Source organism: Lutra lutra, chromosome X, assembly GCF_902655055.1.
Source record: "Lutra lutra chromosome X, mLutLut1.2, whole genome shotgun sequence".
Lineage (NCBI taxonomy): Eukaryota > Metazoa > Chordata > Mammalia > Carnivora > Mustelidae > Lutra > Lutra lutra.
In genome coordinates this window covers 58,157,339-58,170,874 of record NC_062296.1, presented here as the reverse complement: position 1 = coordinate 58,170,874, position 13,536 = coordinate 58,157,339, and the positions used below count along the sequence as shown (strand labels likewise).

General features: G+C 54.5%; 1 protein-coding gene across 6 annotated transcripts; it reads left to right on the top strand.

Annotated features, from left to right (window-relative positions):
• The first annotated feature begins 1,577 nt into the window (after window positions 1–1,577).
• Window positions 1,578–13,536, top strand: CDK16 (cyclin dependent kinase 16). Of its 6 annotated transcripts, XM_047715028.1 has the most exons (17): window positions 1,579–1,983; window positions 5,580–5,663; window positions 6,862–7,069; window positions 7,669–7,802; window positions 7,898–8,023; window positions 8,124–8,180; window positions 8,279–8,393; window positions 9,090–9,184; window positions 9,274–9,336; window positions 9,589–9,712; window positions 9,906–10,026; window positions 10,135–10,232; window positions 10,313–10,418; window positions 10,483–10,546; window positions 10,727–10,817; window positions 13,103–13,180; window positions 13,266–13,536. In XM_047715028.1, exons 2-17 carry the CDS (start codon window positions 5,658–5,660, stop codon window positions 13,301–13,303), a joined length of 1,524 nt encoding a protein of 507 aa, XP_047570984.1. In that variant the 5' UTR covers window positions 1,579–1,983; window positions 5,580–5,657; the 3' UTR covers window positions 13,304–13,536. The 6 variants fall into 6 exon arrangements, with proteins under 6 accessions (XP_047570983.1, XP_047570984.1, XP_047570985.1 ...); XM_047715027.1 differs by lacking the exon at window positions 5,580–5,663 and having other exon boundaries at window positions 1,578–1,983; XM_047715029.1 differs by lacking the exon at window positions 5,580–5,663 and having other exon boundaries at window positions 1,580–1,983; window positions 10,504–10,546.

Genomic DNA, 13,536 nt, shown 5'->3' with positions numbered 1-13,536 from the left:
GTCCTGTTTGGCTACCATTGTAACACCAACAAGATAGAAGACCAGAGTTCAGTGGGCAGGGTTTGGGTCACTTCACTGAGCCCCCTGCACCAGGCAGGCACAAAGGGAAGGGTGTTACACAGTTGTCTCTTGTCTTGACCTAGAGCTATTTGCCATCGAACATTTGCCCCAATATTTGTTGAGTGCTTACTATGGGACAGGCACTATTCTAGGCATTGGAGACAGCAATGGATAAAAAAAAAAAAAAATCCCTGCCTTGAGGGGTGCACGTGGGTGTGTGGGGGGGGAGCTTGGGGTGCCTCATGTTCTGCTAGGTGAGACCCAGAACAAACAAGTAAATTGTAAGAAGTTGACAAGTGTCATTCAGAAGGTTTGTAGGGCCAGGTCTGGGGGTCTCCAATGGGATGCAGGTAGACATTTTTAAACAGGGTATTCGGGGAAGGCTTCATGAAGGTGACATTAAAGCAAGGTCTTGGAAGAAGTGAGGGATGAGGCATGTGAGTATCTAGAAGAATATTCCTGGCAAAGGGAACAGCAAGTGCAAAGTCCCTGAGGCTGGATTGTGCCTGCTTTATTCAAAAACAGTTTGAAGGGAACAAATGCGTCTGGAGCGCAGTGAGAGGAAATGAGTGAGAGGAAGAAGGGTAGGAAATGAAAATGAGGTCAAAGAAGTAATGGATCTGATGGTCTAGCCCACGGCGGGACTTCTGTCTTTGTCAAGTATTTCCACTATCATCATGCTCTGATAACCCTCGCTAGTATGAACCTTAACTAGAATACTCTAACCAGTGTGATCAAGGCTGCCATAAAAAGAAGCCCAGAAGAGGCGGAGAAGCTGGCTTTGGAGTGGGGTGCAGTGTAAGGATGTCCCAGAAGGCCCGCCAAAAGCTGCCGCCATTTGAGCCGGGCTTGTTGACAGTGTAGGAGTTTTCCAGGCATAGAGGAGTGAGGGCTTAAGGTGTGCTGGCAGTGCTTGACACACAACAGGCGCTCAATAAATAAAACAGAAAACCGCAGACCTGGGAAGAGCCACGGGCGGGGTTCTGGCAGACAAGAGGTAACTGAGAGCTGGCAGGCAAGAAACCCAATTCAGGGTGCATACGCAAATACTCGCGTGAGGTGGAAAAGAGGTCTTCTCCCGCCCCAAAGCCCCAGGCATGCGCAGTAACGCACCTTCCTCTCTAAAGGTCCACCTTCCCTCTTTTCTCAGCCTAGGCTCCACCCCGTGCGTCTTGCTCGGGTGGGGGGGGAAGGGAGGGGTTAGAGGAGGGGCGAAAGACGATTGAACGCTCTTTTGACCAATCATCTTGCAGAATATTCGGCCTGTGGCGAGAGAGGCGCTCCGAACAAAAAGAAGTGTCCGCCCCTGGCGCTGAAAGCCAATGAAAACCTGGCAGAGGCGTGGCACGGAGCAGTGAAATCACGCCTCTTCAGCTCAGCCACGCCCTTCATTCTTGCTCTGCCTCACCCCAGGGGGCAAATCCGATTGGCTGGGCGACAACCTCAAAGGGCGGGGCCGCACACGTTCACAGTGGGAATGAGCTAGAGGAGGTGGGGGGGTGCTGGGCGGGGCTAGACTCTGTCCTATCTAAGGTGGTAAAGGCCAATGATTCTCCAGGCCGCCTCTCCTAGAAAAGTCATCTTCTCGCGAACCTTTGAAATTCCTGCCTTCCGAGGCACCTCAAGGAACTCAGACTGACTGCCTCATCTGTCTTTTTCCTCCTTGCCAAAGTCCCGTTTGCCACCATGGGGATGTACCAAGTGAGACCAAGTAGGGGGACCGAGTGGTGACCGGCACGCTGGTTACCGGCTGCTGCCCACCTTGGCACTAGTAAACTTCTAGCAAGATCGGAACTGAGTACTAAGCAACCTCTACACTTCCCCCTGGCGCCGTTCCAGGGCTGGCGCCACATTCCCCGGTGGGCGCGCAATGGCCGGGCCCCCTCCGGCTGCGGACGGGTCTTTTGGTACATGCAGTCCGAGGTGAGTCCCCTCCTTCCCACTTCAGCCTTTTCAGCGCGTGCGTGCGCATGCGCGGAGCGCGGCGCGCGCGGCGGTTGGGCCGTTGGGTGTTCGGCCCTGGGATCTGCCGCGTCTCCGCAAGCAGTCGGCTCTGAGCCGCGAGCCGCCGTGAGCTCTCGGGTTCGAGCGGGCGCCAGCGAGCCCGGGGGCATCGCCCGCAGCGGCCAAGCTCATGGCCGGCTGAGCGGGACGCCGCCTCCGCCTCAACCGCCGCCGCCGCCGCCGCCTCCTCCTCCTCAGCCGGCGGCGGCCCGGGCCCAGCAGCCATGGCCGAAGACTACTGGGACGGGCGCCTGCGGCGAACAGGAGGAGAAGGAGGTCGCGCGGCCTCAACCCGGGCCGCCGCCCCAGGCGCCGCCGCGCCGGCCCCGCGGCGCTGAGGTTGCTCGCGCGCCCCCGCCGGTGAGCGCGTCCCCGAGACGTGGGGTGGGGGCTGCCCTTCTTCTTGCAGAACCAACCCAGACCCCGGGCGGTGCCCAGGGGTCTGGGCTGCACCCCTGGCATGTGCCCCCTCCCCCAGCGAATTTCCCAGAGTGCACCGGGGCGGGGGTCATTCGGGGCCTCCCTGACCTTGGCCCCGCCCTGGGCCCGGTCTGGGAACTGGGGATGGGCAGTCCTGTGGGTGCTACTGGGGAGCAGGGTGATCAAAGGACTAGAGGATGTGGAAGTGGGTGGTGAAAGACTCGAGCTTTGCTAATGGCCTGAGCTGTGGAGGGGTCAGAGCGTGTGGTAATAAGTCTTAACCGCTGTGTAGGGCTTGAGGCCCAGCGTGTGCTAATGGGGGGGGCAGTGAAGGGCCCCGACGGTGTGTGATAGGGGGAGAGCATGTTAGGAATGCTGAGGTATGCAAACAGGGTTATAGGTGTGGAGAGACCCCCGTGTGTGTTAATGGGGGTTAAGGTGGTAGAGATAGAAGGGATGCTAATAGGATCAGGGCTCTGAAGTCCTGTGTGTGTTACTGAGCATCAGGATGGTGTCAGTACTGTGTATTCGTCCGTGAGGGACTGCAGCGTGCTGGGGTCCAGAGAGTGCTCATGGAGGTCAGGGTAGTGGAAGAACTCGAGTGTTGAGTGTGTGCTAATGGGGGTCATAGATGTAAAGGGTACATGTGTGTGTTAATAAAGGTCTGGGTAGTATGAGGCCCAGGATATGCTAACGGGGACAGAGTGGTGGAAGACCTGAGCCTGTGCTACTGGGTACCAGAAGTTACGGATATATGTGGGGTGGGAGGGCACGGTGGTGAGGGAAATGTCTTAGCACTGTAAGAGGTCCAGTATATTAAGGATCAAGATGGTGTGTGTGTGTGTGTGTGTGTGTGTGTCCGTCCGTGTCCGTTCATCCCCAGCCATCCATGAGAATGGGATGTGAGACTCCAGGATGCAATAAGGGACAGTTACATATGAAAATCTAGTGACCAGCCTTGGAGGTGCTTAAATGTGTGCCATTGGGGGAAGAGTCAGAGCCGTATCGGGTCTGGAAAATGCTAGTGAGCGTCAGAACGTTGTGAAGACAGTGTGCTTTTGTCCATGGGGGGCTGCAGTGTGCTGAGGTTCCAGGGGATGCGGTAAGGAGAATCAGGGTTGTGAAGGGGTTCAGGTGTGAACCAACAGGCATTATAGGTGTTAAATATTTGAAGCAAAGAGAAATAAAGGACAGGAATATGTGAAGGTCTAGGTGTGATAAAGTGGATTCAGAACCCTGGAGGGCTGAAGTGTGTGCTAATGGTGCTCCAGGCAGAATGAAGACCTGGGTGCGCTAATGAGGGTCAGGCCATTATAGAACACTGTGTTGGTATGTCCCTGGGGAATGGGGCTGAGTGAAGGGTTCAGGGTGTGCTAATGGGGAGGCACTGTGTGAGGCCCAGTGTGTGCTAATAGAGGTCAGGGTGAAGTGAAGGTCCAGCTTGTGCTGATGGGGGGTGGTGGGGACAGGATAGTGAGAGGACCAGAATATGGGTTTACTGATAGTTACAGCCGTGGAGGGGTCTGAGTGGGCAAAACAGGTCAGGGACTGGCAAGTTTCACTTCATGTTAATGAGATTCAGGGCAGTGTGAAGGTCCAGTGAGTGCTTATTTGGGTCAGCTGTAGAGGGTCCCAAGTGCATGTTAATAGGGGTCAGAATCATGCACAGGGAACAGCGTGTTAATGGGGGTAAGTGCTTTGGAGAAGCTAACAGGCAACTTGGCCTAGGAGGCACCCAAGAATGTGGCGGTGAGAGTTAACTTAGAGGAGCCTGAGCCTATACAAACAGTTCTCTGCTCTGTTGGGGCTTCCTGTGCTGATGGGAGTTAGAAATAAATGGGGAAATTGCAGGTGCTGTTAACATGTAGGGAGGCATTCTTGAGGGCCCAGTTTGTGCTTATAGGGGTCTGGACAGGATGAGGATGTCTTATTCTCGGTGCGAGTTGTGTGGTGACTGTGATGACTAGAGTATGATGACTATGTCTTCAGTGGACAGTGTGGTGTGAGGTGATGAGTGCCTTTGGGTGTGAGAGTATTCTGAGGATGGGTGTATGTCCTCGGAGTGTCAGGAAGGACATATGCCCTTTTTTTGAGTGGAGTTGTGTATCCAGTTTCTTGTTCCTTCCTTTACTATTCTGAACTCTTAAAAAGCTCAGAAAATGGAAATAATAATATTTAAAAGTTTTATTGTATATTAATGTTCAAGTGTCTCTGTTCACAAAGGTCTGCCCAGGGCACCCCTGCTGGGAATGTTGCGTGATACACAGATTTTGTATCCTGTCTTCCTAAAATCCCCCCAAAACTGAACTCTGGAACATGTTCAGCTCTTGGAGTTTCCAGTTTGAGGTCATGGACCCTGGCTCCTTCTGGCTCCCTCCTCATCTTCCATCCAGCCCTACTTACCGTCCCCCCAGATGCCCCATTCCCTGCCACTGTTACAGGCAAAGCCGACTGAGTATTTGTACCATGGATGCAAGACTGCCTTTGGGGCTGGCCATGCTTCTCCTTCTTCAGCTTCAGGTCCAGTGTTCGGCCTCTACTGGGTCAGGATTTTTGTGGTTCTCCTGGGTTCTCTGAATGGACCTCATCCTCTTTACTGGGGTCTCTCTGCTAGGCTGGCACCTCTGCTCCTCCTGGGGGTGGTGAGGCCAGGCAGGCAGAAGCAGGGTGTAGGGACCAGTGGTGTAAGTGCCTGATTTCAAGGTAACAGATAACCCACTTCTCTCCTCAAATCCAGCCCCACCTCATCCTCCCACCTCCTCTCTAGCTCTACTTCCCTTGGGCCCAGGGCCATCTTAGGCCCGCTGTGAGTCCAGATGGTTCCTAGGCCAGGTCTTTCCCCCACCTTGCTGGCCTGGAGCCCAGGAGGAAGCAGAAGAAGGCCAGCCTCAGCCTTTTGGTGGCCCTATTCCCTCCAGCGGCCCCATCTAGGTCATCTTCCCGCGATGCCAGTGTCCCTGGGCCACATTTTCTGGAGTTGTTCACAAGTAGCAGACCTACCCTGCCCATCCGGGTGGGGATTGGTCTTAGGCCCTCAGCCCCCTGATTCATTAATTTCTGCCGTAAGCACTTTTTGAGCGTCTACTTTGTGTCAGTCACTGTTCCAGGTCCTCAGGATATAGCCGTGACCTAAACAGACAGAAATCTACTCTGGCGGAGCTGATCTTCTAGTTATGGCGGTGAGGAGACAGACAGTTAAGAATATAGAAACCAATAAGTAGGTGATATCATTTCTGAGGAGGTGATAAGTGCTGGGGGGATAATTTGGCAAAGTAAGGGGGAGCTCAGTATGGTTGAGATTTTAAGTAGGGTTATTTGTGGAGGATTATCCATGAAAAAGGTGGTATTTGAGCAAGGGTCCGAAGAGGGTGAGGGAGTGAGCTATTTTGAAATCTGGGGGAAGGGTATTCCACGCACCAGGAACAGCCAGTGCAAAGGCCCTGAGGTGGGACTGCTGGTTGTGGTTGCAGAACAGCAACTGGCAATAGTTGTGGAGGGGGGGAGGTGAGGTCAGGAAGCTAATGGGGTGAATAGGATAAGACCTTGTGGGCCACCCTTGAGGACTGGGACATTTATTTGGGGTGATAAGGGAGATGTGCACTCTCAAGGAGAAAAAATTTTTATAAGGCCTGGCTTATAAAAATCTTGAGTGGGACCCATAGGGTCCCAACCTGGTTGAAACTTCCCAGGCGCCCTCAGGACAGCTGGCATCTGTTGAGATTCAGCACCCCCCCCAACCTACCCAGTGGTTGGGTCTGGGCAGGACTCCCCTCTCCGTACACCCCTCACTTGAGTAGACCAGTAGGGTAGTCCACTTAGTCACCTTGACAATGGTTGCTGGGGAAGACGGGCGGGTCCTTATGGTTGTGGGGAACATTCTGCCTTGGCAGTTGGGGGGCGATGTGGGGCTGGTGCCGGTGGAACATGCCATTCTATGGGCGAGTCCAGGGCTGTATTGGTGGCCCCTCAGTCCTGGGAGAGCGCCTCGCCCCACCCACAGCTGGGCCCATCACTGCACCTGAGAATGCCTGCTGTGGAGGCCTTTGTTCCCACAGTGAGGCTGCCCCCATAGAGGCCAACAGTCCACCAGTTGGGCCCTTGCCCTCAGCCAGCCACCCAGGCCTCAACACCCAGGTGCGCTACTCAGGAGCGGGGTTCCCAGGGGCTGGCTGTAGGTGGGTGGGCACTGACAAGGGTCCCCATCTGTGCCAGGTTTCTGGGAATCCCAAGTGTTTCAAGGCCTCCACAGGGGTTGGGTGGGCACTGACATAGGTTCATGTCAGTGTACCTCACTAAGTTATCTTGGGCTTTAGGGGGCCCATGATGATCAGGCAAGTGCTAACGTGGGACCCATTCCCATCTATCCCTCCTGCTCAGGTCGCCATGGATCGGATGAAGAAGATCAAGCGGCAGCTGTCGATGACACTCCGAGGGGGCCGAGGTGTGGACAAGACCAATGGTGCCCCTGAACAGATAGGCCTGGATGAGAGTGGGGGTGGCGGTGGCAGTGACCTTGGAGAGGTACCTACTCGTGCCGCTCCTGCGGAACCTCGCTCCGGACGGGGCCCACTCAGCTCTGCACCAGGTAGGTCCACCGATCACTCCTGCCCCCGGCACTGGTCCCCAGAAGCTGCCTCCCAGCCTAGTTCCCCTTAGACTTGTATTATTTCCATTTTCCTTTCTCTGTTTTCTCCCCCTCCCTGCCATCCTCTCAGCACCCTCTATCTGTCCATCTGTGTCCCTCTCCTTGGCTTTGTGCCCAGGCCTCAGGGGGAGGAAGAGTGCCCTGCCTGCTGCAGCTGCCCAGCCTTCCCTTTGCCCTTCCCCTGCACTCCGCTATGGCCCCCTCAGGCCTATGGGTGCCTTCCTGCCCTGGGCCCGCCTTCCCAGGGCCTTTGGCTACTCTGCCACTGCCTGCCTCCTGGCCCGGGCCAGCACCAATCTCCGCTCACCCGTGGAATGGGGGTGCTCCACTAGGTGACTATTGCCTCTCCACCCCTACTCAGCCCACCGCGACTTGTCTGAACCTCCCTGGGCCTTGCCACCCTCGCCTGAGGGACTCCAGGCGGCTTGGGGGGGCTTGTGTGTACATGTGTGATGAAGCAGTGTGTTCCGCAGGGGAGGGGGTTCCTGGGGCTCTGGACCTCAACTGGTCTGCCCTCCTCCCCCTGTCCTCACTACCAGAGATTGTACATGAGGACTTGAAGATGGGGTCTGATGGGGAGAGTGACCAGGCTTCAGCCACGTCCTCGGATGAGGTGCAGTCGCCAGTGAGGGTGCGCATGCGCAACCATCCCCCACGCAAGATCTCCACCGAGGTGCTTAACCCCCTCTGGCTGGTGGGGGGACGAGAGAAGAGGGTGGAACCCGGGAAGGTGGCACTCATGGTCTTCCCACCTATCTTGCCTGCTAGGACATCAACAAGCGCCTGTCGCTCCCAGCCGATATCCGGCTGCCTGAGGGCTACCTTGAGAAGTTGACCCTCAACAGCCCCATCTTTGACAAGCCTCTCAGCCGCCGCCTCCGCCGCGTCAGCCTGGTGAGCATCTCCTGCTTCTGGCCTCGCCTCACCTCTGCCCACTTCTCTCTTCCCCGGCCCCTCCCGTGAGCCTGCTTCAATCTGCCCCTTTACCCCACAGTCTGAGATTGGCTTTGGGAAACTGGAGACGTACATCAAGCTGGACAAGCTGGGTGAGGTGAGAGACAATCGGGAGGCCTGTGAGGGGGGATAGGGGGCCGCGAGAGCTTCCCGCAGCTTCCAGCTCCTTTCCTGTCACTCTTCCTCACACTCCAGGGTACCTATGCCACCGTCTACAAAGGCAAAAGCAAGCTCACAGACAACCTTGTGGCACTCAAGGAGATCAGACTGGAACACGAAGAGGGGGCTCCCTGCACCGCCATCCGGGAAGGTACAGACACCCAGGAAGGCCGTCCCAGGCTTCCCGGGCTCTCCCCATGGCTCATGCATACACGCCCCACGGTGAGAACAGAGACTGGGGGTTTTGAGACTTCGCTTCTGACACTCTGGCCTTCAGGAGAAAGTGCCCATCATGCAGATATCTAGGTCATAATCAAGGTAATCAGGGATCTGTTCCTGTTCGGAGAAGAGGCCAAGGAATTAGAAAGCAGAGTGCTTGCTTTGTCCGGTTCTGAGAGCACCCGTGGAAGTGCTAACGTTTCCTTGACATGACAGTTTCTAGTCTGACTGTCCCACGGAATGTGCTTGAATTACATAGAAGTTACATGTGCAAACTCCCATTTCATAGAAGCTGCGAGCCTTTGTACTGAGGGTTGAAGCAAAACCCCTTTCCAGAAAGCAAAGACAGGTTGTGAATATCTAATGTCACATAAGCCTGGGGCTATAAGCCCAGGTTCTTGCTTCTTGCTCCAAACTTCTTCTCTGAGCCTTAGTTTCCACATCTGGAACATAGGAGCACCCTCCCTAGCACCGGGTGGGATAGAGCCAGTGGCTATGAGCCGCCACCCCAGAGTGCACGGGGAAAGAAAGGAACCTTGGGCTCATCCCTGTCTGGTCCTCATCCTTGCCTCTATCCTGAGGGTGGGGTCCTAACTCTTCCCCCATCTCATTCCCATGCTTCCTGCAGTGTCCCTGCTCAAGGACCTCAAACATGCCAACATCGTCACGCTACATGACATTATCCACACGGAGAAGTCCCTCACCCTTGTCTTTGAGTACCTGGTAAGGTTGAGTGGTGGTTGGTCCTGGAGTGGGGTGGGGAGATGGCCACTGTCCCCTCTTTTCTCCTGGATCTCCTCTCCTCTCCTCAGGACAAGGACCTGAAGCAGTACCTGGATGACTGTGGGAACGTCATCAACATGCACAACGTGAAAGTGGGTGTGGGGCAGGAAGCGGGGGCACACGGGGGCCCCCACTCACCCACTCCACCCCACAAATCTCCCAGAAACAGACTTTTCCCGTTTGGCTTTTTTGCTGGGAGCCCTTGGAGGGCATTGGGACCCTGTCCTCTTCCGTGAGATAAGGCTCTGGGCTCAGTGTCTGTGTTTGGGAGGGGGAGCAGTGTCTGCTGGGGGTCGGGCTGCTGGATATACTTTGACCTCCACCTGCCCTTCCTGGGTCCCTAGCTGTTCCTGTTCCAGCTGCTCCGTGGCCTGGCCTACTGCCACCGGCAGAAGGTGCTACACCGAGACCTCAAGCCCCAAAACCTGCTCATCAACGAGAGAGGAGAACTGAAGCTGGCAGATTTTGGTACCCTGGCCTCCCCCTTCTTCCCCATGACTCCCCAGCCTTATCCTCTCAGTCCCTCCTTCATGACCACCTAATCTCAGTCCCCTTCAGCTTCTCCGGGCTTTGCTTAAAATGCTCTCCATCCCAGCTGTCCTCTCCCCCAGACTGCCTGGGACCTCCTCAATTCCAGCTGCCCCTTCTCTCAACCTCCCAGGCCTGGCCCGAGCTAAGTCGATTCCAACGAAGACCTACTCCAATGAGGTGGTGACACTGTGGTACCGACCCCCTGACATTCTGCTTGGGTCCACGGACTACTCTACCCAGATTGACATGTGGTGAGGACAGGTGGAAGTGTGGCAGGAGCTGTGTAGTGAAGGCGGTGGCTTGGTCACAATGGCCAGTCAGCTGACTGCCTCCCTTTTCACTGTGCCCTCCCTGCCTAGGGGTGTGGGCTGCATCTTCTATGAGATGGCCACAGGCCGGCCCCTCTTCCCAGGCTCCACCGTGGAGGAACAGCTGCACTTCATCTTCCGCATCTTGGGTGAGGAGGAATGGGCCCTAGGAGCCGTGGGGACATTTAGTGACGCCCTGTGAATGCTTAGGGTAATTCTTCCCCACCAGGAACCCCAACCGAGGAGACGTGGCCAGGCATTCTGTCCAACGAAGAGTTCAAGACATACAACTACCCCAAGTATCGAGCCGAGGCCCTTTTGAGCCATGCACCCCGGTGAGACTGGTGGGTGGGTGGGCGAATGTTAGGGGCCAGAGTGCCCAAACTCAATTTAAAGCAGGTCCCCTTGTCCTTGCTGTAGACTTGACAGCGATGGGGCTGACCTCCTCAACAAGCTGCTGCAGGTGAGTCCACCTTCCTGGGCCAGCCTTGAGGGTTAGGGGATTCTAGGGGTGGGGAAACGGGGGAGCTCCAGGGGCATGGTCTTGGGTGGGGAGGAAGAGAGGCCTGCTTGTTGAAGGTGTTCAGTACACCGCCACCGCCCTCACCACCCCTTGCCCTCCCCACACCTGTCCCCCACTCAGTTTGAAGGTCGCAATCGGATCTCCGCAGAGGATGCCATGAAACATCCATTCTTCCTCAGTCTGGGGGAGCGGATCCACAAACTTCCTGACAGTGAGTAAAGCTGGTGGGGGGCTGTGGGGGACAAGATGCTGGGCAGGTTGTGCAGGGCTCTGGCTGTGTCACCTCTGGGGTAGCACACCCTTGTTCAGACACGTGATGCGTTTATTACAAAAATTAACTTGGTTTTCGGTTCCTTTTTACCTTTCCTGGGAATTTTCAAACATACATAAAAATAGATGCAACATCACTTTCCCTTTTTCTAGTAAACATTTTCTTATAAAATATATATGAAATGCACAGATCGTAAGTATACATCACAGTGAATTTTCACAAACTAAACACATCTGTGTAACTGGCATACGGGCCAAAAAATAGGATATGAGGGACGCCTGGGTGGCTTAGTCTGTTAGGCATCTGCCTTTGTCTCAGGTCATGATCCCAGGGTCCTGGGATCAAGTCCTGCATCAGGCTCTCTGCTCAGTGGGGAGTCTGCTCCCACTCCCTCTGCCTGCTGCTCCCCCTGCTTGTGCTCGTGCTCGCTCGCTCTCTTTCTAACCTTAAAAAAAAGAAAGAAGAAATAAGATATGAGGAGCTTCCCTGAAGGTGCCCTCTTATTTCATTTAGTTATTCCTAACCCCTTCCCAAGGATTACCACTAGTTGGACTTCTAACAGCATGGGTTTTCCCCATTCTTGGTACTATGCAGAAACGTAATCACACGGGGTGTTCTCTTTTTTATTTTAAAGATTGATTTATTTCCAATAGAAAGTGTGAGTGAGGGGCTCAGAGGGGTAGGAAGAAAAGTCCTCAAGCAGATTCCCAGCAGAGCGTGGACCCCGACACGGGTCTCGATCCCAGGACCCTGAGATCATGACCTGCGCCAAAACCAAGAGTTGGACGCTTAACTGACTGAGCCGTCCAGGCACCCCAAAGATTTATTTATTTTGGAGGGGGTGTGTGGTGGGGAGGGGTTGAGGGAGAGGGAGAGAGTAGAGTCTTAAAGCAGCAGAGCCCGACACGGTTTCAGGACCCTGAGATCATGACCTGAGCCAAAACCAGGAGTCCCGACGCTCAACTGACTGCACCACCCAGGCGTCCCTTTATATATTTGGGGGCGCCAGCCTGGTTCAGTCAGTGGAGATATGACTCTTGATCTTAGGGTTGTGAGTTTGAGTCCCACATTAGCTATAGAGGTTACTTTAAAAAAAATAAATAGGTGGGGCGCCTGGGTGGCTCAGTGGGTTAAGCCGCTGCCTTCGGCTCGGGTCATGGTCTCGGAGTCCTGGGATCGAGCCCCACATCGGGCTCTCTGCTCAGCAGGGAGCCTGCTTCCTCCTCTCTCTCTGCCTGCCTCTCTGCCTGCTTGTGATCTCTCTGTCAAATAAATAAATAATATCTTTAAAAAATAAAAATAAAAAAAAAATAAATAGGGGCACCTAGGTGGCTCAGTTGGTTAAGCATTTGACTCTTGGTGTTGGCGCAGGTCATGATCTCAGGGTAGTGAGTTCGAGCCCCACACTGGGCTCTGTGGAGTCTGCTTGTCCCTCTCCCTCCCCTCTGTCCCTCCCCATACTCCTCTTTCTATCTCTCTCTCTTTTTTAAATAAGATTTTTATTTTAAAGATTTTATTTGACACAGAAAGTGACCACAAGCAGGGGGAGCGGCAGGCAGAAGGAGAGAGGGAGAAGCAGGCTCCCAGCTGAGCAGAGAGCCCGACATGAGGCTCAATCCCAGGACCCTAGGATCATGACCTGAGCCAAAGGCAGACCCTTAACTGAGCCACCCAGGAGCCTGCCCCAATAAGATCTTTTTAAGAAAAAAAATAAGTAAAATTATATATATTTATCTATTAGACCAAATAATATGAGTCCCCAAGTATTCCCAACAGGTCGTCAACTTGTGGCCAATATGGTTTTATCTGTATTCCCTCTGATTATTTTGAATCAGATCCCAGATAGGTCATTCATCTATAAATTTCAGCATGTGTCTCTAAAATATTTTTCATAACAATATTATATACCTTTAAAAAATGGCCCACTTCCTGCATCTCCCCACTAGATTAAACTAAAATCCCAAGCACCATCATCTGACTCAGCAGGTGGTAATTGCAGTACCATTGTCATACTTGACAGAATTACTGATTCTCTGGCATCATGTAATAGTCCATATTCCATATTCCCTAGCTGTAGCTGGTCTGTGTGTAAGGATTGTTTGATAGGCAAAAGTCAAGCCTCTCAAAGAAAAGGCAGCTTTTTCTAATTCCCCCAAGGGGGCCATGTGGGAGGTGATCTCGGATGGCCCTGTGGGTCATTTCCCAGTGTCTCTCTGCATCCACAGCTACTTCCATATTTGCACTAAAGGAGATCCAGCTACAAAAGGAGGCCAGCCTTCGGTCTTCATCAATGCCTGACTCAGGTAGGTGTGGCCCTCGCCCTCTTCCCTGCCCCAGCCACCTGCCTGCTTACCCACCAACAGCCATCCCCTCTGCTTCCCCCTCCAGGCAGGCCAGCTTTCCGCGTGGTGGACACCGAGTTCTAAGCTGAGTTCTAAGCCGCAGACCGAGGCCCCAGCAGGCAGCAGCTGGAGGGATGCCACTCCCCTCACAGGGCAGCCCCCAGCTGCATCCCCCTCGCTTGCTGCCTGCCTACCTGCCTGACTCATGCTCGCCTGCCCGTATGTTCCCGCTGCCTGTCCGAACACCCGACCATTGGCCTGTCAGCCCACCCATTGGCCTGTCTGCTGGGTGCTAACAAAGCTCTCATCGCTCCTTC